Here is a 26,266-nt window from a genome sequence, read left to right as displayed (position 1 = left end):
GGACTTTGGGAGTGACTCACCTCTGCGGCCTCCGTGCCCCCTCTGTGACATGGGATCATTAATAGCGCCTACCCCAGGGAGCTGCTGTGTGGTGGGGACAGGAGAATGCACCTGAGGCACGGGCGCACAGCCTGCCACGAGACCCTGAGGTAAGCACTCGGCCAGCCCGTGTGTTCCTGGTTTTTGTTAAGTTCTGCCACAGTGAGTCCTGACGACACCTGGCAAGGGAGGTGTCGTGGGACTCCCCTGTGCAACTGAGGGACCACGCTCAGGAAACCCGGGTGCTGACTGAGCGTAGAGCAGTTGGTCAGTGCAGAGACAGGGCTCAGACCACTGTCCGCCTGCAAAGCCAGGGCTTTCTGTCCTCGTTCCAGATGGCCTGTCAGCTCGGGCCGTGGCCGAGGACGGGATTCACTTGCAACTCGTACAGGCGGTTAGCCCTGTGCCTATGAGACTTCGTGGAAAGCAAGCCCCACCCTCCATAACCTGAAGACTGGACCCAGCACTTGACTCATGGCAGCAGGGGGAGGGAGGACATGAAGGCAGGAGCCAGGTGACTTCTTGGGACAGGAAGGAGCACATAGACCTGTCTTCACAGTCCTCCTTCTAAGGACCATTCCGGGCTGGGGGGGAAAGAGAGTGGAGTGGGTGGGGTGGAGGGGGGTGAGGGGAAGTGGGCAGGGGGCAGCGAAAGACCTTGTAGCAGATTTACTTGTTTTTCTTAATCGAGATAAGACTCACACCACATAAAATTAACCACTTGAACGTGAACAATTCAATTGCATTTAGTACATTCAAGATATTGAGCAACCACCACCTCTACTTAATTCCAGAACATTTCATCACCCCAGAAGGAAACCTTGAACCCATTAAGCAGCCCCACCCCGTTCCCCCTTCTCCCAACCACCTGGCAGCCGCTAGTCTGTGTCCTGTCGGTGGATTTACCTCTTCTGGATATTTCATATACATGGGATCACAGGACGTGTGACCTCGGTTTTACTCTGCTGATGGGAAGAGGGAGAAGCTGTGGCTGGAGTGCCTGCATGCTCTGCCCCATAGACCCTGCCTCCTGGAAGATCTCCAGGCCTGCTCAGAGGAAGCCACCCTGCCCCCCAGCCCCTGGGCGGACCCCCTTCCGTGTGGCTCTCCCGTGTAGTGGACTGGGCGCCAGCAGCCCTGGGCTTGGTCTCAGCGCGGCAGCCGATGTGGAGCCCCTAGGCAAGTAGCTGCCCCTCTCGGGGCCCAGGCGTCTCATCAGTAAGTGGAGGTTGAAGTAGTGGGTCTCAGTGACAACTGTGACATACCCCCATGAAGTTCAGAGGGGAGAAATGGGGCTTCTTATGGAGACAAAGGCACCTTGATCAGAGGAGACCCAGAACCCTCTCTAAAACGCGAGAGAGAGACACTGCAGCGCCTGCACATGGTCCAGAGCGGGCAGCAGGGACTTGGTCTCTGCCGGGCCTGGTGGGCTGTCTGCTGACGACCAGTGCCAGGAATAGCAGAGAAGGCTGTCGGGGCAGGAGCTGAGCCGGCATCCAGGGGTAGATGAGGGCCTGTTTCCCTCCAGATCAGGCACGGCCCCAGGTCGGTGACAACAGGAAAGGAGGGTGGCACGTGTGCCCGTGCAAGTGACCGGGGAGGGGGCTGCATGTGCCACGGCAGGCGTGTGCAGGCCTCTGTGTGTAATCCAGCTTGCGAATTGCTCGGAGCCTGTAGCTGCTGGAAGGGCCATCGAGCCGCGCGGTGTTATTATTTATGATGAAGCGCAGAGGTGCCTGCCAGGGGCTGGAATGGGCTGAGCGCTGCACGGGATGGACAGCAAATTGATCTCCAATTTTCTGCTCCGCAGTCTTTGTTACACGCCACAAAGCGCCGGTACACCGGGTCACCAGCCTGATGAATGTGTGTTCTTCTTCCGCGGCGGGCTCCATCTCCAGCCTCTGCGTGGAGGCAGACTTGGCGCTTTGTTTTTCCCTCCCCCCAGCCCCAGCCGCGGAGTCCTTTCCTGTGATCCAAACACAGCGCTGACCTGAGGGGAGATCAGAGGCCTCGCGGGGAGGCAGGCGGCCGTGGGTTCAAAACTCGGCTCGGGCTGGCGCGTGACCTCGCTCCGCTCTCCTCCGAGCTTCAGATGAGAGCGATAAAGGGCCGTCATAGTAACTCTCCCCAAGGCAGTTGGGAGGATTAAATGAGAAAACACAGGGAGCTGGACAAGGATTAGGCCTTCAATAAACACCTCTCTTTCTCTTCCTTCTCCTTGGCTGAGCTGCCCAGCCCTGATGCCAGGCAAGGAGAGGCAGGAAGAAGCCACCGAAACCGAGCGTGGAGTCCCCTAACACGCCTGCCGTCCAGCTCAGCTCCCTTCGCTGCGCATGAGGAAGTCGATGCTGGTGCTAAGTCAGATCCAGCTCCTGTCTTCCCTCACTTCCTGTCTCCCCTTCCTCAGGCCCAATGGACCATCTCCCTCTAGGCGATGGCCTTTCTCAAGGGTGGGAAAGAGGAGGAAAATGCTTACCTTTGGGAAGCATGCCACCCAGAGCTTGGGACCACTTGTCCACTCCTCTTGGCACAGCCCTTCTGTGCCCTGTGTCTGGTGGTGCCCTCACTGGCTGAGGTGGAGACCCCCGGGGTGTGGGTTCTTAGAAGCATCTATGGGCTTACCAGTCCTTGTTCTCAGCCTCTTGAAACCTGTGGGAGGCTGATGTTCTTCTATCACCAGAGCTTAGGGGACAGGCTGATAGTGGTACCCATGTGATGGAGAGAGCTCATCTGATGGGGAATCTTCCAAAGAATTGCCTGGGATAGTGACAGATGCCAGATGGGACAAGTCTCCGTGGAGCCAGCCAGGCCTGCCCAGGCAGCTGACGCCCAAAGCTGAGCTTTGGCAAGGCCCTGCATCTCCAGGGGCCTCAGGTCCCAGCTATAAAACTGGAGAATTGCTCGAAGCACATGTCCTGCTTCGGGGTCACTGAGGGGAAGATGAGTGTCATCACGCAGCATAATGGAGCTTCTTGGGAGGAATTCCAGGAGTTAGTGAAAATTTTATTATCGCCACTTTTATAGCTCAAATGAATCCGAATACACTAGAATGATAATAGCACCGTTAGGCAAAAACATTCTAATCAATGGTATAAGTTTAATCTCTGAACCCTCCAGCTGAAATGGAAGAAAGGGCTCCCTTTGCCCATTAATTGCAAAATAAACCCATCAGAAATGAGAACAATCTTTTTTCCACGCAAGCCTGGGGATGCTTTGCCCTTATTTACCTGTGCGGTTCAGGCGGGAGGGCCCTGGCTGCGAGATGAGCTCGCAGAGGCCACACCAAGTAAAGATGAGGAATAAAACAACTCCCCTTGTGTGGGCTGTTTGCACCAGGCGCTGGTCTAAGCACTTGCTCCTTTCAATGGGATAACTGCTGTTATCCCATTTCTCAGTTGAGGAGACTGAGAGGCGGAGGGGTGACAGGGAGACACCCAAGGTCACACAGCTGGTGAGTGGCCGAGCTGGATTCGAATCTAAGTAATCCCACTCCAGGGCCCAACAAGATCATAACCCACGCTACTCAGATCTTGCAACATCAGAGCTGGAAGGGAACGTAGAGACCCCCCAGGAATGTCAGCCCTCAAGAGGGAGGTGACCTGGCCAAGTTCAACAGCAAATTCATTTGTCCACTTTTTCATTCACAGATCTGGGCCCTCCTGCATGCCAGACTCACTGCCAAGCTCTGGGGCTGGGGAGGGGAGGGAGCTCCTATCCCCATCCTCCATTGGATGACACACTAGCATGGGAGTCACAACACATGAGGCTATGGTGTTTGTCCTACGTGCTGTAAGGGATGTAACCTCAAAAGTCTGAGGGACGTGGAGGAGGACATCGGGAAAAGAGAGATGACAGGACATTTGAGCTTTGAAGGAACAAAGGGCAGGAGCTAACATGCCTACATTTTCTCAGCAAAGAAGGAAAGAAAGGCTTTCCAGGAAAAGTGCGTGGCATAAGCAAAGACCCTGGGGCATGGCGATGGGGCATGTCTGGAGGAGGACCTGCTGTGATCCAGTGAGGCAGGACTCAGGGCTCCAGACTCACTTCCTAGTGCTCTTAATTTTCCACTAGGCTGCCTTCCATGGAATGATAGACACAAGTTTCTATAAGGCATGGAATTAGTTTCCTATGGCTGCCATAACAAAGTACAGCGGGCCCTCTGTATCCGTGGGTTCCGCATCCAGCAGATACAGAGTGCCGACTAAAGAATTTGAACATGCATGGATTTTGGTATCCGCAGGGAGGTGTGATCCTGGAGCCAGTACCCCATGGATACTGAGGGATGACTGTACCATGAACTCCAGTGACTTGAACAGAGGTTTATTCTCTCACAGTTCTGGAGACCAGAAGTCTGAAACCAAGGTGTTGGTAGGGCCATGCTCCCTCTGACAGGAGGAAGATCCTTCCTTGCCTCTCCCGACTTTTGGTGGCTCCCAGCAATCCTTGGCAATCCTTGGCTTGTAGATCCACCTGCCCAATCTCTGCCTCCATTGTCACATGGCCATCTTCTCTCTGTGTGTTTCTGTCCCAGCGTCTCTTCTCTTCTTATAAGACACCAGTCACACAGGGCCCACCCTGCTCCCAAATGACCTCGTCTTAACTAATTGCATCTGCCATGACCCTATTTCCAAATAAGGTCTCATTCTGAGGTTCTGGAAAGGACATGAATTTTGGGGGGACACTATTCAACGCAATGCAGGCATCAACTAGTCTTGTCCCGGAAGTGACTTTATTGGCATCCCTTAGCTTCCACATTGGGCCTCATCATCATTCATTCACCATTCATTCATTCCTTCATTTCCTGAGCATCTTCTGTGCCCTGGGCTCTGTGCCCGGTGCTGGGATGGTAGAAGAACAGGAAGTGTCAGCCCAGCCCTTGAGGCCTCTGTGCGGTTCTTTTTTCTTTTCTCTGTGACTTTTTGGCTGGATGTACAATGGACCGAGCTGGCTGGGTGGTGGGCTTGGGGCACACAGCCCTCCTTCCCCAGACTGGACCGCTTCCTTCTACTCACAATTCCCCAGGGCCCTGTCGGGGCTCAGTTGCGCTGGCTGCCCTGGTGGCTAGGCACCCCCTAATCAGATCAGATGTGTATTCAAACAAATTGATGATCCGTTCCATTAGATGCTTTTTGAACACGCTTTTCTGAGCGAGAAATCCATTCAGCAGCAGCTGCAGAGGCCGAGGCATAATTGATTGTCGCACCCTCCCAGGGCCCCGGACGTCAGAAGGTGCCTGGCTCCTGAAGGTCACTGGCGAGGATGAGATTAAGGAGGGCGAGAGCCTTCTTTCCCGGCTAATGAAACACTTGGCATGCAGGCAGCACCAGGGCTGAGCGGGGCCAGGCATCTGCCAGGAGACAGGGGAGGGGCATAAATTAGCATCTCATTTGTGGGAGTGGCAGTGAGGAGAAGGCAAGCCCAGGGGAGGGGCTAGGGGCTAGGTGCTGCCAGGCCCTGGCTGGGTGGGGCAGGAGCCGGCAGCCATGTCAGGCATGGGGGTGAGAGCGAGAGGGGGACAGCCAGGAGCCCTGGGTCCTGTGGTCTTTACCAGGCATCTAGAGAGTGCTTGCCAGCATCTGCCAGCTATGTGTGCTCCCTGAACATCTCTTCTGGAGGGCGGGGCCTGGAACAGGACCATGCATGGCAGCCTCCTCCTGGGCCCACCGCACTCCATTCCTGAGCCCCCTGCCCAGGCAGCTCCCAGGCTTAGCACCCCTACCTGGGTTTAGGTGGAGGAGAGGCCTGCGGGGATCACTGACATTGTACAGAACCTCCTGGGCTCCAGCCGTCTCGACTCCCGTCCTGAGCCTTCACTCAAGACCTTACAGGCCTTCCCTGGGCGAGACGGCTTCCCCAGTTCTTGAGCCAGCTTGAAGTGGCCTTGAGGGAGCTGAATTTGGAAGGCTCATATTTGAGACCTTCAGGAGATTGTGAGCAACTTAGGGGGATGGCTCCGAGCTGCAGGAAATGGGTGGGGTAATCCTAACACCCCTGCCCCCAGACCCCCATTATCTCCTCCCCATCTGATCACCTCTGAAGTTCTGTGCCGCAGAGAGAGCCCTGTAGGTGCCAAGCACTGTGCTCTGAGTGTGACACGCATTAGCTCTCGTGGTCCTCCCAGCGGCCTCTGGGGCAGGGGCTGGAAGCCGTTTTACTGACGAGACAAGTAAGGCTCAGGAAGTTACTCTGCTCAAGAAGTTACTCTGCTCAAGGTCAAACCTTAATTAGCAAAGGAACTGGGACTTAAACCCAGTTTCTCTCCTCCCACTGGGACCTTCACGCCAGATCCCTGGAAAAGGGTGGTACCTGGGGGCTTAAATTCTGAGCAGAGCTGTGGAATGGGGGCCCCAGCTCAGCTTCTCCTTCCAAAGAAGCCCCCGAGCCTCTGCCCCCGGCCTCATTTTACTTGGCCGCTCAGGAGGCACTTTGTCCTCCTTTCTTACCAGACTTCTCTCCCTGCACCCCACTACCTCATCCTTCAGAACCCCCACCCCTAGGTGGACCAGTCTCTCCTGGGCTGTTCTGCTCGTTATCCTTCCAACATTCGCAGGACTCGTTCCCAGGCAGCCTGCCTGTTTCACTTTCACCCGGGATCTAGTTCTGGGGCCGTGACATTGGAAGCCAGGGTAGGAAAGCCCCTGCCACAGTCGGCCTGGCCTCGGCTTGTGGCTTCAAAAACAGTGCCCTGAAAGAGGCCACCATCCTTCACCGACCACCCATGAGGCCACCATCCCTCACTGACCACCCATGAGGCCACAGGTTGGGGCAGAAAGAGTGGTACAGCCAAGGGAAGTGCCGCATCAGGTATGGAAAGATCCAGAGCTTGGGCATCCATCAGATCTGCTTTTACGTCTGTGTGGCAGAGTTAAATGACTGAACCTTCCTGAGCGTCGGTTTTCTCATCTGTGAAATGGAGGTAATGATAGCACCTTCCTTGAGAAGTTCCTGTGACTCTTACCTGAGATGATGGACATAAGTGCCTCTTGTATGGAAAGTTCCATAAATGGTATGAAGTAAAGGCAGCAGGAACAGAAGTGTGGGGAGAAGCAAGGTTTGGTGAGAGGGGCCTACCATGAGCCCCTGCTTCCTCTGACCGGGGCCTGGCCTGCTCAGGTCCGTGGCCAGCCAGCTCCAAGGAGGGGAGCAGGTCAGGAGGCCAGCTCCAGGGAGCATGGGCTTTCCAGCCGGAGAGCAGTTAGGGGGCCATGGAGGTCCATCCAGGACAAAGGTGATGGTGCGGAGACTGGGATGGGGAGGTGAGAAGTTTGCAGGAATCCCAGCCTCTGTCCCATTTCCAAGCAGTCCAGAGACGCTCCCCATGTCTGAGCAGTTGCCGTGTGCCCAGAAGGGAGCTGCTGCAAGAGAGAGCTTTTGGGGTATTTCAGACCTAGAAAGGGGATTTGTCCAGGCCCAGCTGGTCTGGAGGGCAGAGGCACATCTTTCAGCCAATTAGGTGGCTGGTGGAGGTCTTCGCCCTGGCTGGCACTCCCAGCCAGCGAGGTTCTGGCTCCAGGGGAGGTGGGGTTCCCAGGCCTGGGCTATCTGGAAAGTCAAATCCCAGGAGAAATGGAGGGACTCCAGAGAAAGATGACATTATTGTGCTGGGGGCTGAAGGGAGGGGAGAGGTTGAAGTTGAGATAAGCTTCTGTATGGGGCCATTTAGCCTGGTGCCTGCAGGGGAAGGGTGACAATGGGGGAATTTAGTGGGAAAGCCAAGGGAAAGGCAGTCACAGGCCCCCTGAGCTGTCATGGGAAATGAGAAGGAGGCCCGGGACTGAGGCCTCTTGTCCACCTCTGAAGGCGGCTCTTCCTTCAAGGGGCTCAGGCTCTGGTGGTCAGGGACCCCCAGCCATGCCACACCCCTGTGTCCAGTGCACACAGAGGGCCTGCCCTTTCCTCTGTCACCTGTGGCTGCCCCGTGACTACTCACACTGGACACTCACATACATATATGCATGTGTGTGCATATATCTGATTATAAAGAAGTAATCCATACCAATGGGACACAACACAAAAGTTACAGAAAGGTATAGAGTGAAAGTGAGTCCCCTCCCACCCAAGCCCCCAGCCACCCAGTTCTCCCCAAAGCATCACTGAGCCCACTTTCTTATGTAGCCCCCTAGAAAAAGCCAGTGCCTATACAAGCAAATATACTTTTATACTTGGAGAAAAAAAAAACTTGTCCACAAATGGTAGCAGATTAGGCACCCCGTTCTACACCTTGCTTTTGTTCACTTACAGTAGTTCTCAAAAATTGTTCCGGGCCTTACGCTGCAGAGAATTCCATTGTTTGGAGGTGCGATTGTTTCTTTACCCGATGCCCTATTGATGGACACAGGTCATTTCCAAGCTTTCGCTGTTGCTGTCATTTCACCCCTGCACAAGTGTGTCTGTGGAGGATAAATTCCTTGAAGAGTTGGTGGATTGGAGGTGGGTGCACTTTGAGTTTTGATGGAATTGCTAAACTGCTCTCTGTCAACGTCGTACCGTACTCCAGCTTCGGTCCCCTAAGCCCTGTGCGAGCATGCCTGGGTCTCCGCAGGCTGGCCAGGGAGTTATCACACCTTCAGATCTTGGCCAAAATGATAGGAAAAAACAGTATCTTATTGAGTTTTAGTTGGCCTTTCTCTTATCTTGAGGTTCAGCATCTTCGTATATGTCTCAGAGTTATTTGTAATTCTTTTCTGTGAACTGTTCATATCCTTTGCCCATTTTTCTGTTGGTTTGTTCAGCTTTTTCTTATTGATTTATGGGAATATTGTTTACATCAGGAAAATGAGCTCTTTGTCCATGATATAGGTTGCAAATATTTTCGCCCAGGTTGTCATTTGTTGCTTTTTGTTTATGGGTACCTTTTGTTCCCTGCAGAATTTTTATAGAGTTGAAGGTATCAATCTGTTTTATGACTTCCTGGAGTTTGTGTAGTACTTAGAAAGTACTTGGCGAATAGTTTGCTTTGCCAAGAGTATATATATTTAAACCTCTGTGATTTTTTTCTAGTTCTTTTAGAATTCATTCTTCATGTTTAAAACATTGATCCATCTAGCATTTATTTTGAGGTAAAGTGTGAGGAAGAGATTCAACTTTTTTTTTCCCCCAAATGGCTTCCTAGCTGTTCCAAAGCCATTTGTTGAATAATTGATCTTTTCCCCACTGACTTGAAATTCTGCTTTCATCATATATTAAACAATCCCGTATGGATTGGGATCTATTTCTAAACTTTCTAGTCTGTTGCTTCATCAGTCTGTTCATACAAGAGCACACTGTTTTAATTATCGCAGCTTTATAATATAGTTCAATATCTGTGCTAGTCTCCTCTTCTTATCATTCTTTTTCAGAATTTTCTTGGCTATCCTTTTGCTATTTTTTAAAATGTGAACTTTAGAAGCACTCTGTCTAGTTAAAAAAATCCATCCTGTGTGTGTGTTTTCAAAGTGAGGAAAAGTTTAAGAGAATGACATCTGTATAATGTTGATTCTTTTCTCTCCACAATACTCATCCGTTCTCATTTTTCCCTTTCCCATTGAGAAGGTGGCTAACAGGGCTGTTGTGTGCAGTTGTGCAAGTTGTATACTGCACAATCCTAGGACTAAAGGTCAAAGGAGCTGCTGGCTCCTGCTAGCAGAGTATGAGCTCTTCTCTCAGGGTAATCTGTCCATCTGTATATATGACTAATAGGAATAAGAGCCACCCCTCCTATACCATGTGCCAGGGACTTTGCTAAGCACTTTGTGATTTTAATTTATGTAATCCTCACAACAAATGTAAACTCAATTTACAGCTAAAGAGACTGAGGTGCAAAAGGTTAAATAATTTGCCCACTGTCGATGATTTGTGTTACCCACCTGTGCATTCATGACACAAAAATTTGTTCCTGCACATAAAGACACACACAGAGACACACAGGTACACATACCTGCATACGTACACAGATGCACACAGACACTCAAAGACACGCACGTGCACACACAGACACAAACACGCATGCACACACTGCTATCCCCACCCATATCCTTTTCCCATCAGTGTCTTTCCTCCCACAACACACACATTTGCAGTCCCTGCAGTCTCCTGCTTTTGGAGGAGGGCCGGCCCATCAAGGAAAACCGGCCGGCTGGACTCCCTGCCATTGCTCTCAGTCCTGCATAGAACCTCCCCCCTCCAAATCCCTGTAGCCCAAAGGCAGGGGCTTTTCAGGAAAAGAGGGTGTGACCGAGCATATGCAGGGCCTCCTTGGGGAGAGGAGCCTTAGTCTCTCCCGGTCCCCTTGTGAGGATAACGTGAGATGGGGGATGCCGAGCACCCAGCTCAGGGCTCGGTAGCCAGCAGGTTCTCAGGAAAGGACATGGCCCCTCTTTCCTCTTCCCCCAAGTCATTATCTCTGGCAGCCACTGGAATCAACCCATCCAAGCAAAAGTCATCCTGCTCCTGGCTGGCACCCCTGGGAGAGCCTGAGGAATGAACTGGCAAACGCAGACCTGGGAGCAAATTGCCCAGCGAGCCAGTTCACAGAGACGAGGGCGTCTGGGTGCAGAGCGCGTGTGTGCGCGTGTGTGCGTGGAAGCACGCACACCGCCTGCCCCCTCTGACTGTTCTGGCTCTGAGTCAGCCCCACATCAAAGGGATTTAATCACTCTAGGGCTGGGAATGTTATTGTTTTAAAACAAACGAGTGATGACAGGAACTAACAGAGGGTTTTGCAAAATGGGATTCAAAGGGCTCTTGAAAGCTGCTGGAGAATATGAATGCGCCTTTGAAGTGCCAATATGCCCATTTGTTAAACTGAGAGCAGAGCTGGCTGCCTCAGGGTGCGGGGAATCATTTTCCTTGGTAAACGGGTGCCTGCTGGTCTCTCTGCCCTCCGTCCCCAGGCCAGAGCTGGGCTAGGACTCTAGAAGCAAGGGCCAGGGGGTGGTGCCCACTCCCTCGAGTACATGCTCTCAAAGAGGTGCCTTTTCAACCATTTTTAAGGCACACGTGACAGTTGTTAAGAGCGAAGGAGGGGTGTTTGAGGAAGCAGCCTCAAATTGGGATTGAAGCATCAGCTTCTCGCGGAGAGATGGTGGTCCAGGGTGGGCCTTTCGTGCATGCCTGCACTTGCTCTGCCAGCGCCATCAGTCCTCTCCCAGGTTTGCCCCTCTGGTGGCCCCCACGGTGAGGGTCAGTAGCAGGGATGAGGTTCAAGGAAGACTCCCCCAAATAGTGACAAGTTATACACTCATAAGATTGAGACCTTGGGCATGGGGTGGGGTGCTATGCAGCCTGGCCCTTTGACCTGGGTCTCAAGCGAACCTTACCGCTTCTGTTGAGTTGTCAGTCTGTGCTTGAGCCCAGAGTGAGGCTGTGACACAAATGCATAACCTATCTGAAGGCCATGGACACCCAATTCTGGTTAAATCCGAGGGTGAGAGGACAGAAGGATCACGTAGCCTGCTGGTGGAGGGTGCCCACTGAACGGACTCTGCCCTTGAAGCCTTTGAGGGCTTTCCCCCAGTCTTGGGGAGCAGGACTCAGGACACCCCCCATCACTGTATCTTATGTCAGCCCACCACCCTGTTTCCCTAGCGACATTTACGTTCTCTTTGGCTGAGGTGCAGTAAGTGCCTCCCCTTCCTTCTGCTCTGAAGGGAGAAATCCAGAAGCAAAGGGAACGGAATGGATGGGGATCCCTAGCAGGGAGAGACGGAAGGTACCAGAGTGTGGGGGTGGCGGCAGAGGTGGGAGCCTGGTATGGTCTGGGAGGAGGGAGGTATGGGGCTGGTTGGTAGGCGTGGAGGACTCATTCTGAAGACCAAGACCAAGCGGAGTTCAAGTCCTTCCCAGCCACGTGACCTTGGGCAAGTTACCTGGCTGCACCTGCTCCGTCTGCCTAGGGGCGTGAGGGCGTGAAATGAGCAACCGCACAAAGGTGAGCAAGTGGTAACCCTGGTTTTGTGTCTCTGTTCCCCGCAGATGACGTGGCCCCCTATTTCAAGACGGAGCCGGTGCGGACGCAGGTGCACCTGGAGGGGAACCGCCTGGTGCTCACGTGCATGGCCGAGGGCAGCTGGCCGCTGGAGTTCAAGTGGCTCCACAACAACAGGGAACTGACTAAGTTCTCCCTGGAGTACAGGCAAGCCGCGCCCCCTCCTGTCCCGCCCGGCTGCTGGGACCACTGCCTGCCCTGGAGGGGTACCTGGGTGGGGGCTTGTGTGGCAATTTGGGGGCAGGGGCTCCCACTCCAGTGCTACTGGGAGGCTGGGGTGGCGAAGTTGAGGGGCAAAGATAGCCCTGTCCCAGGGGTGAGAAGTCCCCCCATGGTGAGCCCAGCAGAGGATGGCTGGGTGGTGGGCCGAGGGCACTGCCCAGACAGGGTGGCCCATGCCATAGTGGATGGGGCAGAGGCAAAGATTGGGGTAGGGGAGCTTACTATTACTATGGGAGCCGCGGCTGTGACCAGAGCCCCGTCCTCCCTTCCCCACCCCAAGAACTCTGCTATCTCTAGGAGGTGCTCTAAGAGGGGCCTGGGCCCAACAGAGGGGCAGGGCATGCTGCACCCTGGGTTCAGTAAGGGAACCACATCTTCTTTTTAGGGGAGCAATTCAGGTGGGACATGGAGGTGGCCCCGCCGGGGCCTTTAGGCTTACCTCCACTCCCTGTTTGTGCCCCTGCACTGGGCTTTGGGCTGGCCCTTCCCTCCCCAGGACACTGCCAAGTGGGGAGAAGGGAGAGGAGGGAGAGAGAACAGGGTCTCAGCCAGGGCAGGTTTGCTGCTAGAAGTGTGAGCCAGCGAGCATGGAGCAGCTACTCCCCAAGCCCCGCCGGCCTCCAGCCCTTCCACGCTCTCCCTCTGTCCTGCTCCTGTCCCCCATCCAGGCCTTTGTTATTGGCTCCCAATCCTGTGGCTGGTGGTTAATCCCCAGACCTGATGTGCATAATTGGTTTTGTTGGGGAAACAAGATTGTCTTGTCCTGGGAATGTTGATACAAATCTGCCACCAGGGACAGGAATGCAAATGAGGGGAGGGGGCTTTAATTGCTTGAGGGTCTGTCCTTTCCAGAGAACCATCCTTGTATTTACAAGCAGGGAGGCCAGAGTTTGGGGTGACCTCCACCCCCGGTTCCTTCTGCCCCGACCCTGGACTGGATTGGCTGGTGGGTGTGGACAGTTTGGCAAAAGAGGGAGCAGGAGGGGCCAGGGCAGGAAGACCAGCTTCCCATCTGTGGACAGTGAAGGGACGGACCACTCTGGCCCTTGGGTGCCCAGGGAGCCCAAGAGGAGACCAGAGGGCCCTTCCTGAGCAGCCCCTGCGACGGATTTCAGTTGGGGGCCCAGAGCCACTCCTGACTGCTGTCTGGCACCCCCGGGCAGGGCTGGCAGTCTGTGAAGAGCCCCACATCCTCTTGGATGGTGGGCATGCTGGCATGGGACACCAAGAGCATGCGGATGGCATGCCAAGGGTGTGAACACTACCGGGGCCTCCCAGCCTGCCCTCGACTTCTGCTGGCAGGGAGGTTCTCCTGGAGGCAGGTTCCAGGAGGAGGAGAGTTGGTTCTCTGTCAGGTTCAGAGCCACTCCCTTGGCGCCCTGGGACTGCAAGGACACAGAAGCAGATGCTAGCTCAGTTTAAGGATTAGGCTTGCCCAGCAATGGAATGGGCTACCTCTAGAAACAGTCAGCTCTCTGTCCCTGGAGGCAGACAGCCAGCGGTCAGAGTCCAGCTGCTGATGATGGTAATAATAATGATAATCACTGACAACGAAAAAGAAGGTATTACGTGGCAGACATTGTGATGTGCGCTCTGTGATTATCTCCTTTAATCCTGCCAGCAATCCCGTGAGTAGGTCCAGTTATTTTCTCCATTCTACAGATAAGCAAACTGAGCTTGGAGAGACTAAACAACTCCCCAAGGTCAGTTTGTTGAGCTGGGCTTCAAATATAAGTTATTTGACTCCAGGGCTGGAGTTCTCACCATCCACCACACCGCCTCTCGTTGAAGAATAATCGCGGCCATCGCTTCCTTAATGTGTGTCCTAAGCAATCTTTCCACTAACTGTGCAAGTTCTAGAAAACAAAGCAGTGGAGAGAATGCAAATATTCTATTTCAGAGCTTGGTTGGGTGGAAGTTATTCGAGCTTCCACTTGGGAAACTCACTCCCTTGCCTCCTCACCCCCAAGAAGGCTGGCTGTTACGCATGGCGGCAGCCGGGTGCCTGAGTGCAGGTCTGATCAGGATTCTCCTCTCATCAAAAATGTGCTGTGCCCACAAGGAAAGGTCTGCACCCTTAGGATGGCCTTCAGAGCTCTTCCAGGTCTGCTACTGAGAGCATCTGCCTTACCCCCTGCTATTCCCATCTGAGGTAGCATCCCTGCTATTCCCATCTGAGGTAGCGTGCTCCCACCAAACAGGACCATCACATCGCGGGTCCCAGGACCATTCCCTATTTGTGTGCTCTCTTCTGCCTTGTCCAAACTGTCCCGTCCCCTCCACTTGGAATATTGCCCCTTCCAGAACCTTCTTTCTCCTGCAGGGCTCTAGCTCTTTCAGAAAGCCTTTCCTGATAGTACACGGGTGTGGTCTCAATCTCAGTCTCTCTCTCTTTCTTATACACACACACACACACACACATTTCTGCCTCTCTCTGCCCTTTTTGACTGTCCATAATACATCCCATTACACCTTGCCTTCTGATTATTTACATGAGACACTGCAAGTAGACCATAGACCTGAGGTCAGAGCTTCAGGACCCTTGGCGGTTCCAGGGACCTCTGGACTTAGAACCAAGAACTTGATACTGCCAGGCCCTCTCCTCTCTGGGCTGCTCAGCTAGACCCACCTCTGGGTTCAGACTTCCTTCCCACATGGTGAGTGACACTGACAGGTGCAGGGAGCACAGGCTTAGAGCCACATGATTTCAGAATGGAAAGAACTTCCCTGAAAGTTTCAGGTAGAAAGTCCCAGGGAAGGATTCTGATTGGCCCAGCTCGGATCATCTCTGACCAATCCTGGTGGGCAGTGGCATGAAGCACCGTGGTTGGCCAGGCCTGCATCGTGTGTCTACTCCCGGCCATAGGACACTGTGTGTGGCCGCCCCCACACTAGAGCCACATGGTGGGAAAGAGGGCAAGAGCTGTCAGCAGAAGGGAAAAGGGTGGTGGGGCAGACAGAAGCCACCCGTGTCCACTTCACCACCCATGCCCCCAGTGAGGGCCCGGCTCACAGCAGGTGCTTTTCTTTCTTGCTTGCTTGCTTTTCTTTTAATTTTGAAAATTTTCAAATCTTAGAAAAATTGTAAATATAGTGCCATAAACACCTGTATACATTTTACCATCCACCAGTTGTTAATGTTTGGCATCCTTTGTGCTCTCTCTCACTCTTTCTGTACACATGTATGCACACACGTTTTTGCTGTACACACGTATGCAGGTGTGTTTTTGCTGCACACACGTATGCACGTGTGTTTTTGGTGTACACACTTATGCACACGTGTTTTTGCTCTACACACGTATGCACGCGCATTTTTGCTGTACACACATACGCACATGCGTTTTTGCTGAATTTTTTAAGAATTAGTGGCAGACATCATGTGACTTCACCCCAAGTAGAGTGTCCTAAGAACAAGTCATTCTCCCACATAACCGCACTGCAACTTTCACACTCAGGAAATTTCACACTGATACAATACTACCATCTAATGCAGAGTCCATATCCAAATGTCTCCATTTGTCCCAATTATGTCCTTTGTGGCCATTTTTAGTGTTGTTGTTCAATGCAGGACCTAATTGAGGACTGCACATTGAATTTAGTTGCCATGACTCTTTAGATGCCTTAAATCTAGAACTGCTCCTCACTCTTTTAGCCTATCTTTCATGGCATTTTTGAGAGTTCAGCCAATTTTGCAGAATGTCCCCCAGCGTGGATTTGTCCAGTTACATCCTCATAATTACACTCATGTTAAACCTTTTTGGCAAGAATGTTATGTAGATATGCGTCCTTCTCAATGCTTCATACCTGAAGGCACACCACGTCAGTGTCCCCTATTATTGGTGATGGTAGGTCTGATCAACTGGTCAAGGTGACAGTCACCAGATTTCTCCACTGTCAAGGTATTGAGGTATCTTCTTCCCTTTAGATAATCCCTTGAGGCTGTGTGACTATTCTCCTCCCCAGGGATCTCCCACCCAGTGGTTTGGTATCCATTGATGAGTCTTACCTCAATCAGTTATTACCATGGTGGTTGTGATAAGGAGATTTTCTATTTTGATCATTCCTCTTACTCATATTAGTTGGCATTGTTTTGTAAAAAAGATCTTTCCTTTCTCACCCCCTTTAAAATAATTTAGCATTAGTGAGAACTCATGGATGACTTTTCCTATTCATTGTGTTTTAAATCATCCCTGTCCTTGTTCACTTTGATGCTCATAGTAACCCAAACTTGGTCAGTGGAGCTACTTCAAGCTGGATCCTGGGTCCTTTTGACATTGGATTTGGGTGTCCATTGGATTTCTAGCACTTTCTTGCTTTTTGACTCAACAAAATGTTCCAGATTCACCTTTTGCATAAATGCATCCTGATAATTACATCACATAGGAGGTTGGCCAGCTCCTCATCCCATATTTCTCTGACCACTGCTTGCTGCGGAGGACTTCTTAGTCTCTTGCAAACCCCAGGCTTTGAATCGTGTGATAATATCCAATTTTCAGGCACAAAGATGGCTGAATTGACTCTGCAAGTCGAGAGAAAATAAGACTGGAAGTGCTGCCATAAATTTACCTATGCTTCCGCCCCCCGCCTTCAAAGGAGGAAGTTTGCATTCACATCCAGTCTCCAAGGGTCTTTATTCTCAGTGCGATCTGTAACAGAATGGACCTGATGTCCTCGTGTGTGTGTGTGTGTGTGTGCGCGCGCATGACATCTACAAAAGGCAAGCCTACGCACCCTTTTGAGTACATGTGACTATGGCGAGTGTGTGGATCCACATCCATCTGTGGAGGGCCAAGTGGGAAGGGCACGGACTGTGGAGTTAGGCCCACCTGAATACAGTCATGCTTTTACCACTGACTAGCTCTGTGACCTTGGGCAGAATGAGTGAGCCACCCTGAGTTTGTCTTCTCGTCTTGGCGTCAGGCACAGTAATGCCTACTTTAGAGGGTTATAGTAAAGATCAAATGAGATTCTATGGGACAAGCCCAGTCCCTGGTGCAACAGACATGAAACTAATGGTACCTGTTAGGATTATACAAGGTGTCTGTCTCCACAGAATAACAGGACAAATCTGGTAACAAACCCACCAGAAACCACGGGTCTAAGTGGTCTAAGTGAGCATATCTCCTCCCAAGTGGTCACGGGGGCTGTGCACACCTATTCCAATGACACAGCTGTGCCCCAGGACCCTTTCTAGAACGCTCTTTGTCAAGTCCTCTGAGAGCCCCTTGTGGGTAACATGTCTTTATCCATTTTGAAACCAGCCTTGAATTCCCAGTTTGAGAAATAAAGTGACTATAACAGTTGGGGGTACCACTTGGATACAAAGCAAAATCGGACTCGAAAGAGATGAGATCCCTTGTCCCATGTGGATGGGATACTGCCTGGGAAGACCCTCCCAAAAGTTTGGGAATTGTCCCCACTGCCCACCCCTACTGTGGAACAGGCGTACACAGTGACTATCAGTGTGTGTGCTGGATGCGGGTGGAGGGAGGTTGAACACAATACTCATTACACACATAAGGTCTAATGTGTTTGTTAGAGTTTGTGTGTGTGTGTGTGTGTGTGTGTGTGTGTGTGATTCCTTCACAGCCTTGTATACGTGTTTAATGGTTGTGAGTGTGCATCTGGGCAACGCTTGTGTGTTTGTGTAACTTCCTGACTATATGGGATGGTAACTCACATAAAGGTCAGGCCCTCTTATGTTGCCTCTGGAGCCTCTTCCATCAGACGGTTCCCCCACACTCCCTCGTCTCGGCCCCCCTCGCCTCACCTCGCCTCTCCTACTCTCCCCTCCCCACCGGGGGCCATCTCCCCAGGCTGAATCAATTCAGCCTCACTTTACATCCATTTCACCAGCCAGAGCTGCACAGCTGGGAGACCCCACCAGCTCTAAATGGCAGGTCAGGCAGTGGCAATGGGGGAGGAGGGAGGGAGGATGGACGGTAACCTTCTGTCTTTGTGACTATGTCCTGGCGAAGTCATCAGCCAGATTATTTTGTCCCACCCTGGAAATGCCTTCTCCCATAATTATTCTCACACTTAAAATCAAATAAGAAAAATAAGTCACCTGGGCAGATCTCACACACACACACACACACATACACTTAGATTCCCATGCATGACCAGGTGTGCACACAAGAAGAACTGTTGATAGAGGTTCGCTTGGCGCCAGGTACTTCACATCCATCATCTCACAGCAACACTAGGAGGTGAGTGGCATTACTCTCGTTTTGCAAACAAGCAACCTGAAGCTCAGGGAAGTTCCGGAACTTGCCTGGGGACATCCAGAGAGCAAGTGCAGGTCTGTCTGCCGAGTGTGTTCTTGTCCTTTCTGCACAGACACACACAGCTTCCCGATCGGGCTCCTTCTGCCCCACCTTTGTCACTGTGTGTCATTCTTCTGGCCCAAGAGGCAGGAAGCCAGGGGTCTCTCAGACCCTCCTGAGGGGCAAGTGTGAGGGCATGAGACAAGCTGAGGCCAAGTCCGGCCCCTGGGGCCCCAGATGGCCCCTGGTTGGCGTGGAGCAGAGCAGGTGTGGGGGCGGGGAGCTCAGATGAGCCAGGCTGGGCATCCGTCCCATCCCAGGCTGGGTCCCCAGGCCCTCTGCCAGGCTGACAGCCCTTCGGTGGATCTGTGGTGTCGAGGAACTGCCCAGGCTCAGCGAGCGGGGGAAGAAAGCCCGGCCGAGGCAGAGACCCACACGCACGATGGCCCCAGAGAGGAGCGCAAGGCAGGGGACATGCGTGCAGAGCTGCTGCAGCCTTTGAAATTCTTCGGAGGAAAGGAGGAAGAGCGACTCATGGAGACAAAGCCAGCTGCTTTGTCTCTCGCTTATCCTCTGGCCTCCCGTTAGAAGAGAGAGCAGGCGGCAGAGGCCGGGGAGGCAGAGGTCAGCAGGCTTCCCAGAGGATACCAGAGCACATGCCACGTGGATGCCAGGAGCGGAGCCAAGCTCTTACCGGCAGCAGTTCTGAGAGACTGGTACTATTATTATCTCTGCCTCATAGCTAGAAATCACAGCTCACTGAGGTTCAGCAACTCGCCCAAGGTCACACAGCCAGACCTGGAGAGTCAGGTGTCCCCCAGGATCTTTCCATCCCCAAGCCTGTGTCCCTCCTCTGCTCTGAGCTGTCTTGCCGTGCTCGTCCTTTCCCAGGACAGTGACACTGCCAGGGCCAGGTTTCTGGGGATGGCCCCTGCCAGCCTTCTAAACCGCTGCAGAAGGAGAACTATTCACAGCCAAGACGTGGACCTTACCATGGACCCAGCTCTGTTCTAAGTGCTTCACACGTGTTAACTCTCAATAAGGGATGCTCCAGAAGATCATGTACCTGTGCTGGGCCCCATGCTGGCCACCTCCACTTAGGTTCTTATTCTCAATCCCTGAACATCAGCAACTCCTGCCGGGGAGGCATCTTGAGAGTGAGGACCGCGAGGCTTCGGGGCTCAGTGCCCTACCCAGGGACGGAAGCTGTAGAACCACGACGAGAGAGAGAGCTGGGTCTCCCCCGAGCCTGACAAAGGGCCGTCGGGGGACACCGACATCTGCTCGTTCATCAGGCGGAGATGTAGGACCTTCTGCTTGCCTGGCACAGGCGCAGAGCTGGACAAGGGGGACCAGAAAAAAGGCAGTGCCCGCCCTCCCCACGGCCCTGGGGAAACGTTTGTTCTGCTCAAGGAGGAGGATGTGCATTCATGGCCTGTAAGTGCCTGGACTAAGGAGTGACAGCAGGTGACAGAGGCCAAGGGAGTGTCCTAGAGAAACTGGGGCAGCTTCTGGAAGACACAGAACTTGAACCGAGAGGGGATGAGCCACGGGGTGTGGATGGGAGTGGATGGGGGAGGCCCTCCTGGCACGCAGACACTGGGCACTGGTGATGCCGTGCTAAATCAGACAGGAGGACCCTCGCCCTCATAGAGTGTACGGTCCAGAGTGGAAGCAAGATTCAATCATTCTGCAAGTATCGATGGACTCCAGTTTTGATGAGTGCTATCAAGGGAATATACAGGTCAAAGACCGCGTTACTGGGGAACTCGAGACTGAATAGAGGTAGCTGGAGGTGGAACTCCAGGGCTGGAGGCCTCGAGGTGGGGGGGTGTACAGACGTTGAGGTGGGAGCAACTGAAAGAGGGCCAGGGTGGGCAAGGAGGGCAGGACGCTGGAGAAATGGCCCAGGCAACCAAGTGGGGGCTGGCCGGCTATCTTAGGGAGCTCTTATCTCATGCGAAAAGCTATGTTCTCAGTGAGCCTTTGAGTGGTTTGTCACAGGGAAGGGACATGATCAGATGTACATTTAAAAAATATTTAGCCAGGCAGCTGGTGGGAAGTGGACTGGAGGACAGCAGTTAGGGGCTGGGCTGGTCAGTCATGGGGGGAGGGTGATGGCTTGGGCCGTCTTGGAGACGGTGGAGATGGGAGGAATGGATGGGTCTGAGACATATTTAAGAGGTAGAATTGACAAGACTCGATGACCAGCTGGACACGGCGGGGGAGGGAGGAAGGTAGGTGGTGGGGCAGTTGATGAAGGATGCACTGGAAGAGCGTGGGCTTCGTGGGAAGTCACCGTGCTCGGTTTGGGATGCTTGGCGAGACCTCAGGTAGAGACGTGCCACAGGCAAGAAGATACTCACGCCTGGAACTGAGCAGAAAAGCCTGAGCTGCAGATCTTGATTTAGGAGTCACCGATGTCAACGTGACAGTTGACACCATGGGAATGGGCAGCATGAGAGAGTGGACACAGCACCGAGGATAGAGCTCTAGGGCGCCAGAAGGTAAATACATAAAGGAGGCAAAAACCAGCCCAGCAGAACAAAGCCAAGAGGCCAAGACAGAGGAGGAAAACCTGGAGACTAGGGTGTCATGGAAGGGAAGAGGAGGTTTTGAGAAGGACCAACTGGCCATCTGTGTCAGCTGCTGCTGGATACTAACAACTGTCAGCAAGATTTAGGGACATCAACGTCTGGTGATGTTAGAGAGAGTGAGGATGGGCAGGCTGAGGAGCTAGTGAAGAATGGGGAGGTGGAGGCAGAGAGCGTAGGGAATGCTCAGAGGCAAAATAGGAGTGAAGAAGTGGAGGCCGGGATGAGCATGATGAGATGGACGGCTGACACACAGCGCTGCCCTGGAAGTGGGGAGAGACACGGCTGGCACCAGATGGCAGAAGGAGGATCATGAATGCCAGGAAGAACATTCTGGGCTACATCCTGCAGGTGGGGAGCAGTCTCTAGAGGATTTTGGTCAAGGGAGCACAGGTCCCTGTGTAACCTGGTCCTGCCCCTCTTTCCAGCCTCCTCTCTCACCAACCCCCTTTGCTGATGGGCTGAACGAGGAACTTACCTCTGCTCTTAATACCACCATCCTTTACTCACCTTTCTCCTCCACCTGTGCTGTCCTTACACACCTTGCTACCTGATCGTCCAAGATTCAGCACCAGCATCCCCCCAGTGTGAATCTCAGTCCTGACCCTGACTCGCCGTATGCCTTTGGGCAAATTACTTAATCCCAGCTTCAGTTGCCCAGGCTGTTAAATGAGAATAATAAAACTAACGGCTACCTCCCAGGGTGCCTATGAATGTCACATGACATTCATGAAGATGGGTGTCTGGGCATCAATGGCACTATAAATGGAAAGGGTGGCCTGGAAGCCACCAAGTAAATACCGGATCTCGCCCACCCCTCTCCTCCCTGTAGGGCAGGCTATCCCCCTCATTCTCTCGGCCCACAGTCTCACTTCTACCCTCCTGAAGTCCAGGCTCCTCTTCCCCAGCGAAGCCAGATCCCATGTACCCGTTAGCAGCCTCTTTGAAGATTTACTCTGATTCGGCCGTGAGTTTGGACATCTTGTCTGAAAATGAAGGCTGCTGGTGAGAAGGCTGAAGTGCAGGAATTAGTTATGATGGGCATAAATTGAATTTTAATAGAGATGTACGTGGCATAGAGCCAATGTACTCAGGCAGAGGGAAGGTAGTAATTAAAAGTTAACGAGTTTAGAAATGTCGTAATCCTCAGGGAGGGATGGGGGAGGTGGGCTGAGAGGAGGACGAGATCCCCAGCCAAGCGTGCTGTCCTTCCCCTGACCCAGAGGCTGCTCCTCCCGCCCCTGAGGATCCCGAGAAGGGAGGAGGGCTGCGGGGAGCCAGCAGGCCCCGTGGGCTGACCGGGCGATCCCGCCTGTCTGCACAGACAGGGCAGGCCTCCAACAACAGGGGCGGTAGCCGAGTTTGAGGGACCGTCAAACAGTCCCCCGTGCTGCCCCTGAGGAAGACAACGACTGGAACAGGCTTTCCCAGGGGCGCTGTTAACACCTGGGGCGGGATGACTCTTCTTGTGAGGGGCTGCTCTGTGCATTGTGGGGTCTTAGCAGCATCCCTGGCCTCTGCCCACTACATGCCAGTAGCCAACTCCCATAAATGTGACAACCAAAAATGTCTCCAGACACTGCCAAATGTGCCTTGAGGGCCACATCAGCCCCACTGAGAGACAGTGATCTAGAAGGAGGTGCTGGCCCCCCCACCCAGACTCTCCCAGCTGGAGCCAGAGCTGCTCCTCTGCGTGCAGGTGTCCTGCCGTGCTGGGGTTAGGGGTCTAGCACGGCCCACGCACAACTGGCCTGGCATAGGAGGAAGTGAGGGCCGAACTGGCTGACCACCCTCCAGCCCCTCTTGGGAGGGTCTCTTCTGCCCCCCATTTGTCTTTTCATGACAATCCAAGTAGATAGTACTTCCTTTGCACAGGGTTACTTTCATCGGTTCTTCCTTTGTTCCTCAACGTGGGATGAGCAGGGGAGGTATGACAACTCCATTGCACAGATGAGAAGACAGAGGTTCAGAGAGACCCAGAGCCTGGCCCAAGCTCATTCACCTGGCGAGCAGAAGCCTCCAGCTCCCGAAATGTAAATAATGCACTCTGGTCTTCTCTGGGAAGTTCTGCTTAAAGCGTTGGTGGAGAGGTTGAGGCCACTCTTGGAAGAGAACATGGGGTCTCGGTTACCTGTAGCAGCCCCAACCCAGTCCCCACAGGTGCCCAAGAACGCCTCCTAACACAGCCCTGAGCCCCAAAGCCTGGCCCATCCCCCACCCTGAGGTGGAGGCCTCCCCCTGCTTTAGGACAGGTCCTTCCTGGACTTGAGGGGCCCACCACAGCCTCAGGGTCTGCTGGTGACTGACAGGAGAGAGGCAGATGGGCGGGAGAGAGGCAAGGGAGAGCCCAGGAGGGTCAGGGCAGGTGGTGGGCGGCGAGGGGCCCAGCTGGCTCCCTGTGCCTCAGGTTGACATTGCAATAATTATGTCAATTAAGATGAATAAGTTCAAAATGTAAGAGGAAAGAGGGAAAAAAGAAGCAAAAGTCTCTAAAACATTGGCTGTCTCGGTTTCCATAGCAACCTATCTCCTCACACTCTCGCTAATGGGTCCTGGCTTGGTGAGGAAGTGGGCCCCCCACTCCCAAGGAAGCCAGAGATGGATGGTGGGTGTCACCTCGCTGGACTCAAGCTAAGGGACCTGGGCCTGGGGGACATGCCCAGGGCCTTGAGAGAGTCACACAGCCACAGAATGGCTTCGCTGACACCTGGGCCAAGCCCTCCACCTTACAGTTGGGACACTGTGGCCCCGAGAGGAAATGGGGTGTGAGTTAGTGTCAGAATTGGAATTCAAACCCAGGCCCCCTGAGTCTCCATCCATTGCTGCTTGGATTTCACCGGCTACCCAATTGTGCCGTGTTCTGGCACGATAGAGGGCAAAGACTCCAAGATCCAAGTTGATTTGGTGACATTTCTGTCATCAGGCTGAGCATCTCAGGATATGTGAGGGATAAACCGTGTTGGGGGTGGGGGTATTGCCAGGCCCTGCAAGACCAAGGCCAGCGCCCGGATCACTGGTTCCACCCATGCCTCTCTCCCCTTTTGGATGTCTGCTGAGTCCTCTTGTTGTCCCAGTGGTTCAGAGCATCACTGAGGCGTCACGCCCCTGAGAACCCTTGGCAGTGGGGCAGGGAGGACATTTCCATGAAGCTGTGGGTCCCCCTGAAGCTGGGCAGGCAGGGAGGAGCTACTCTCTCAAAGGCCCCCGTGTGTCCTCACGTCTCTGACACACTCAGTAGGCACCGCTCTGCATGTCCATCCACGGTCCACCTGTGGGCACCCAGGATGACCCACCACACAGGCACGCACGGTGTGCCCTTGTTAGTATTACCGTGTTCAGTTCTCACAGGGTGGCCTGAGGAGTCCACAGAGCAGTTATTGCCTTACCATTTCATGGATGCAGAAACTGAGGCTCAGGGGGGAAAGTGACATGTCCAGGGTCAAGCTGCAAATTAGGGGTGGAGCGTGGGACATGGCCCCACTGCACAGAACAGTCTAGAACACACAGGTGTGCACACACAAGCCACACCCTCTCTTCTCCCCCCTCACCTCCTCCCACTTTCCAGCGACGGGTGGATTTTCCACAGCCAATCCCCACAGCCCTGGGACAGGTGGCCAGGAGCGCAGACTCCCCAGAGTGCAGACTAGAAGATGCGGATGAAGCCCCACTGCTGCCTTTAATGAGGGGCTCCCAAGGAAAGCTCTTCCCTGATGAACGGGGGCTATTTATTTCCACCACAAGGAAACTTCACATGCAAATTAGGAAGGGTTTGATCATTCATCACCTGAAAGTGACATATTTGAATTTGGCCTGAATCCCTGTTAACCAGTGCTCAGAGATGGGTGTGGGGCGGGCAGGCGGGGCCCGAGGTCCTCGGGGAGGGGGGGAGAGGTGGGCCCCATCAGAGGCACATATGTTTTTCATCTAGGATATTTCAGTGTATGGAAATGAGATGTTCATTCTCTCTCCCCACACAGCTGGACTGGAGACTCCAGCTTGCCCTGAGAACCTCTCTTTTTCTTCCTCCCTCCCCAGATCATCCTGCTGGCGCCCCCGCCCCCCACCTTGGCTCTCAGCCAGGACACAGAAACTAATTAGATCTTGACTCAGTTACTGGCTCAGGCAGGCAAATGATCTAAACAGATGCCTGGGGAGTTGGTAATGACCCCTGCTTCCTGGGGGCTGCCTTGGTGCCTGACTTGCCCCTCTTCACCCGTATCCCTCAGAGACCCCTCACTCCCATTCATGGGATTTCCCAAAGTGGAAGGGTTCCAGTGGTCTCTGCCCTGTGTCTTTGTCCCCCCAGGAGGACACCATCCACTTTTCTGCTCTTTGACTGATGGGCACTGGGGTGTCTGTGACTCTGAATTTCCCATCCCAACCAAGGGAGAAGCCCGCTCCCAGCCAGCTGCCCAAGTCCCCTGGAGTGGGCTTGGGAGCAGGGGTGTCAGCTCCAACTGGCAGCCCCTGGGGGCTGGGAGATGCCAGAGAGTTCTCCAGCTCAGTGTGAGCGCGGAGTAGGTGTGGGCTCACCGAGGTCTCGGGGCAGGGAGAGGCCATTCTTCCTGCAGAATAGAGAACAGTAACTGGGAAAGACAGTCTCCCGGAGGAGATCGGGCATGGTCCCTGAGTCAACGCCAAGCACAGTATGTGCTCCTTGACCCTGACCCCTGGGCAACATACAGAGGGGAGGTCCTGCCTACAGGAGCATGCCCAGCCTGGCCCTGGCCACAGCCTCTGGTCAGTTACCTATTGCTGCCTGGAAAACCACCCTAAACCTCAGTGGCTTAAACAGCCACGATTTGTCCCTTCTTTGCTGGTCTTTCCTGGGCACTCATGAAGTAGCATTTGGCTGGCCATTAGCTGGGTCTGGACTCAGCTAGGACAGCTGGGGTGCTAGTCTCTCTTCCTGTGGTTTATCCTCCTTCCTGGCCTGGTGGTCTGGGCTTCGAAACGTTCTACCACGTTCTATCAGTGAAAGCAAGTCATGAGGCCAGCCCGGATTTAGGGAGGGAAGTAGACTGCATTCTGATTGGAGTTGCTGCAAAATATTAGGGCCGTGCTCTTCGATCTCCCAGCCTCCTCTCAGATCTGGCTGGTGCCTGGCAGCCCGCACAGATCAACTTTTCCAGATGGCGGCTCGTGGGCGGGTCCGCAGGGCTTCCTTAATGCACTTCTGA

General features: G+C 53.5%; 1 protein-coding gene across 3 annotated transcripts in view; it reads left to right on the top strand.

The window, feature by feature from the left end:
- The window catches only part of SDK2 (sidekick cell adhesion molecule 2), a 269,870-nt gene that overhangs the window by 113,258 nt on the left and 130,346 nt on the right, over positions 1-26,266 (top strand). For all 3 annotated transcript variants that reach the window (XM_087441505.1, XM_087441506.1, XM_014789208.2), the window contains exon 2: positions 11,992-12,151. In XM_087441505.1, the coding sequence (XP_087297631.1) occupies positions 11,992-12,151 (160 nt within the window). The remainder of the gene's footprint in view (positions 1-11,991; positions 12,152-26,266) is intronic.

Source organism: Ceratotherium simum, chromosome 16 (genome assembly GCF_057802395.1).
Source record: "Ceratotherium simum simum isolate JZ-2026a chromosome 16, ASM5780239v1, whole genome shotgun sequence".
NCBI classification, from domain to species: Eukaryota; Metazoa; Chordata; class Mammalia; order Perissodactyla; family Rhinocerotidae; genus Ceratotherium; species Ceratotherium simum.
Note: the sequence above shows the minus strand (reverse complement) of the source record. Positions and strands in the feature narration are given on the sequence as shown.